The sequence below is a fragment of the Sinocyclocheilus anshuiensis genome, unplaced genomic scaffold (genome assembly GCF_001515605.1).
Source record: "Sinocyclocheilus anshuiensis isolate Anshui unplaced genomic scaffold, SAMN03320099.WGS_v1.1 scaffold1916, whole genome shotgun sequence".
Lineage (NCBI taxonomy): Eukaryota > Metazoa > Chordata > Actinopteri > Cypriniformes > Cyprinidae > Sinocyclocheilus > Sinocyclocheilus anshuiensis.
The window spans coordinates 331,627-336,576 of NW_015558589.1; the positions used below are offsets into that span (position 1 = coordinate 331,627).

Genomic DNA, 4,950 nt, shown 5'->3' on the forward strand with positions numbered 1-4,950 from the left:
GTCAGGGGGAAACAGTAAGGAGATATTTTAATTATTTACTAATAAACTAGTGTTTTCTGAGTCGGTGTCGCAAGGATGAAGTTGTCGATCCTGACTCGCCATCTCTTCATTAGACGCGCCTTTAGAGAGAAGTGCATCTTTACAGATTATGATCATAATGAAAGAGTTTTTGTTTTTGATGTGTTTTATTTCGTTAAGTAGTAATTTAAAGCTTTCTAGATATATTGATCATGTCTGTGAGGCATGAATTCGCTGAGTTTCGGTTAATTTTTGTGAAGCGCTCCTGTTGAAGACCGAGACGGCAGAAAGAGCATCATGTTTGTTTTCTTTATTTTATAAAAGCACAACGTTTTGTTGATATTGTGAGTGCACACAAATAAAAGTAGACACATTGCAGTTCCGAATCATGTATTACTCTTTATGAGTAAAAATTATGCATAGGCTATTTAAAGTTGTTTCCACTGAAAAAAATGCAAGTGATCTCGCTGGTGACTTCATGTCCTTCAAAGCGCGCTTTAGCTTCCACTCTCCGCACAAACTATTGGATATGCGTCTAACAGCGCACATTTATCTAGGTTTAACGTTTAAACATTGTTATTTGAACTGTTTTATATCTATAGATTTTATTTTAGGCAAGTCGTGATGATTTGAGAAGGCTAAACTGATCAAACATGGGATATAGGCTATGATCAATTCACTGTCTGCTGCTGGCCTTTACTTAAAACAACAACAACAAAAATTAGTTTAAACATTGTTATATGCTTGAACTGTTTTATATCTATAGATTTTATTTTAGTCAAGTCGTGATGATTTGAGAAGGCTAAATTGATCAAGCATATGCTCACTGTCTGCCGCTGGCCGCTTGGTCGTTACTTTAAATGCGTAACGTTAATTAGACTATGTGAGTACTGCTCATGTCTGAAAATAATATATGAAAAACAAAATTATTTTACATAAAAACAATTGGCTATAGCTTATATTTATTTAGTACATTTTTAAATTAATGTAAAAACTAAAATGAACTGTAAAACTGAAAGTATTATTTTTTTTAATTGTGCTCAGCACGGTGGGCCGCATTTGAATTCATGACGGGCCGCAGGTTGAGAACCACTGAGTTAATGTATGAGATTGAAACAAATTGGATTTATTGACTATAAATACATATATAATAGTGTATTGTGTGTAATATATAATTGTTACTGTGTGTTTAAAACACATTCAGTTTATTAGCACTCTTACAGAGATCTGACCTGTTTCATTTCTGTACGATGTATCAGTTTATGTTTAAACTGTGTGTCCAAACAGTAGGATGTTTTTCATATGCATTTCAAAAGCATAAATCTGAGATTGACTGCAGGCGTGTTTCTTGATCCGGCAGAGAAGCGTCAGGTCTGAAGAGAGTGTGTTTAGAGTCTAGACGGTCTCTGGCTGTTTGTGATCACTATTCTGTAGCGGTTGACACATTGAGACGCTCCTCAGCCTGAGCCGCACACACACACACACACACTCTCCTCAGTGTAAATCTCAGCGCTGTGTTCAGTGTCACACATTAGATGTGTTTCTGGCTGAGGAGTGCAGTGAAACCCCTTCCCACAATTCACAGCGGCAGATGCAGACCGCAGCGCTTCACGCTCATCTTCCTCACTCATGTTTGTGGAGAAACAGCACAGCAGTTAACTGTACTTCATCACACTTATTTCCTGACTGCTGACCAAATACGTCATTTACTGAGCACTAAGCGATTGAACTCTGTGAGCAGCAGGAGATGCAGCGATCAGTCAAACAGTTTAGGACCGTTTTTGATAACACTTTACAATGAGGTTCCATTAGTTAACATGAACTAACATACTTCTGAAGCACTTATTAATCTCAGTTAATGTTGATTTAACATTTACTAATAGATTATTAAAAACAAAAGTTGTATTTGTTAATGTTATTTACCTCTTAAGCCTGAAATATCACATACTAGTCTAAAAAAAGGGAAAGTTTATTAAACATTTAAAGAAATATTCAAAGAAAATAGGCTTTCATTGTGCTTTAATGGCTCATATAGTCTGATATAGTGAGAATAGGAAAACAGCTCAATTTTATGACTCAAACTGAGCAAAAATATATTATATTAAAATCATTTATATGATGAAATTCTGATGCTTGTACACTCTTAAAAATAACGATTATTAATTTAAGAACTGTTCACTGAAAGGTTCTTTGTGGAGCCAAAAATTGTTCTTCTATGGCATCACTACAGGCTCCAACACCTTTTTGGAGCCTTTATTTTTAAGAGTGTAATGTAAATCAGTGAGATCTTTCTAACAGTTCAGCAGATACTGACACAAAATGATGAATTTGTGAGATGTTCTGGAGGCTCGTGAAGATCATTCCTCCGCTGAGGAACAGTGAAAGTAAAGCTTCTGGAAACAAACGCTCCTCAAAAGATCCTGAGGATCAGATTTGAGACTCTAAAACATGATTGATGGAGAATCAAGTAAAGCTGAGCTGCTTCAGTCCAGTAAGTGTTCATCTGGAGATATTACTGCAGTTATTCTGGACTTTACTTGATAAACATCAGTCAAGATTTGACACGAGAAGTGTTTCTACAATTACACTGAAAGAGCTTCGACTGGATAAAACACTCTAAACTATCAATCAGAGACAGAAGACGTGAGGAGAGTTTGATTTAGAGGAAGTTTCCACATTAAATCTGATTCAGTAGAGGTATATAACTGAGCTAAAGTGAGCTTTGTTAACTGATGGGTGGTTATTGTAAAGTGTTGGTCAGTATTGCGCAGTCTCAGTCAGACGGTCTGATCTGGCTCGGACCGGTCTAGACGAGCGGAGCGCCTGCGGTTACTAACACGCGTGTGAAGGGAGCGGGTGCCGCTGACTCAAGCGTGTCCCCAGATGGTGGCCCTGATCTTCAGATGTCTGCAGAATCAACTTTGAAGGATGTGAAATGTTTTCTCTCTACTCTCTCTTTCCTTTAATTTGATCTCACCATCTCACTCTCTCTCCCACCAGACTGTATCAGGATAGACTGTAACCTCAGTAAGTGCGGCAACTTGTTTATTAGCACTCTCACACACACACACTCACACACACTCACACTCACACACACAATTTCACTTTGTTGTACCCATGACATTATATATCACACACTCTCTCACACACACACACACACACACACACTCTCAGACAGGTGTTAAATAAGTGTGTTGTTTCATGTTGTGTTTTGACACTGAAGGTAAGTGTGTTGCTGTGACTGGAGGAGATCTCTGAGCGTGTTTATGAATGAATGACACTCATCAATCCATAAACACACACACACACACACACGCACACACACACAGATCCCGACGTGAATCGCTTATAACTGCAGGATGGATTTGATGTTCTAATCCGTTTCAGAATGAGACTTTCATCTACATTCATCTCAGTCTCACAATAAAATCAACATGACAAAGCTTTTCATCTTTTATCCTGGAAATTAATTAAATTTTCTGCCCTCAAATCATTTCTCATTTAATATCGAGTCACACTTTTATCGAGTCAAGACGAGTGACTGGATAATGGGCAGCTTATTTATTTATTTATTTGTTTGTTTGAAATAATAATAATTATTAGTATGTATTGATTAGTTCAGGAGAACGAGTCACTGTAATTAACCGCGAGCCACACTTCACACGTGATGGTGTGTTTGCCGCGTGAAAGCGTCACACTGATGTGGCGTGTGCTGTCGGCTCCTGAGTTCGCTTCCACGGCCGTTTCTCCCGTTAGTTTCCCGTTCGCTTCGAATCGGCCTGATCTGCGTGTGACCTCAGGCGCCGCTACGATTTAGCCACAGCCAATTACCCAGAATGCCCTGTCAGGCCGCAGGAGCACTGATTCGAGGCGACGGCGGGCTCTCGTCTCCCTCTACAGGTGATATCCGCTCACATCCAAACACACGCTATTACAAACAATCATGTAAAGCCCAAAGTGCACGACAGATTGAATCACAACTCAAAGCTCAGAGAGACTCCCAGAGACGTTGTTCTGCGTCCCCTCCAGCTTCTGTTAAGATCTCATCATGAATAATGGAAACGGCATGAAAACAAGAGTCATAAATATGCAGCAGGTCACAATAAAGCCTGTGATTCACAGAAAGAATCTTTATAGGTTTATTTCTATTTCGGTTTTAGTAATTCCGTAATAATAACTTAAACTTATCATTTCATTTAGGGAACATTTCTAATTTTAGTTTTAGTTTGAGTGATTTTGCTCTGTGCTTTTGTCATTTTTATTATTTTTATAGGTTTATTTATATTAAAGTCTTAGTAATTTTAGATTCTAAAGTTAAACCAATTTATTTAATTTAGGCAACATTGCTATTTTTGTTTTTATGTGTAAGTGTTTAATCTAATATTTATATTTTATTTACTTTCAGCTTTATTTCAATTACTGAAAATGATTTAGTTTTAGGTTTCGGTTCGTGAACAATAACAGCAGATGCCTTATGTTGAATCCAGCAGCAGCTGTCAGGTGTGTTTGTCTTGGTTAATGGTTTCTAAAATCCTGAATTTAACTTACCCTCCACTGCTATAATATAAACCAGCGTTAGCATTATACCACAGAACAATGCAGGCGGATCTAGTGAATGACGGATGGAGATCAGAAATTCAAGCACGTCCAGGTGAAATGAAGACGCTTGAATGATCATTTTCTGTCAGATCTGTCTGACAACTTCAGTGAACATCGTCATGACGACAAACCCACATGCTTGTGTGTGTGCATGTGTGCTTGTGCGCGTGTGCAGATATCTCCTCAGTGTGTTAGTGTGTGTGTGTGTGTGTGTGTGTGTGTGTGTGTGAATGTGTGTGTGAGTGTGTGTCTCTCTCTCTGTGTGTGTGTGTGCAGATATCTCCTCAGTGTGTGTGTGTGTGTGTGTGTGTGTGTGTGTGTGAGTGTATGTGT

The 4,950-nt window shown here is 38.3% G+C and overlaps 1 protein-coding gene across 1 annotated transcript in view; it reads left to right on the forward strand.

Moving 5' to 3' along the window:
- The window catches only part of LOC107679952 (neurexin-2-like), a 329,958-nt gene that overhangs the window by 304,463 nt on the left and 20,545 nt on the right, over positions 1–4,950 (forward strand). The window contains exon 12 of the mRNA XM_016475681.1: positions 3,019–3,045. Within this exon, the coding sequence (XP_016331167.1) occupies positions 3,019–3,045 (27 nt within the window). The remainder of the gene's footprint in view (positions 1–3,018; positions 3,046–4,950) is intronic.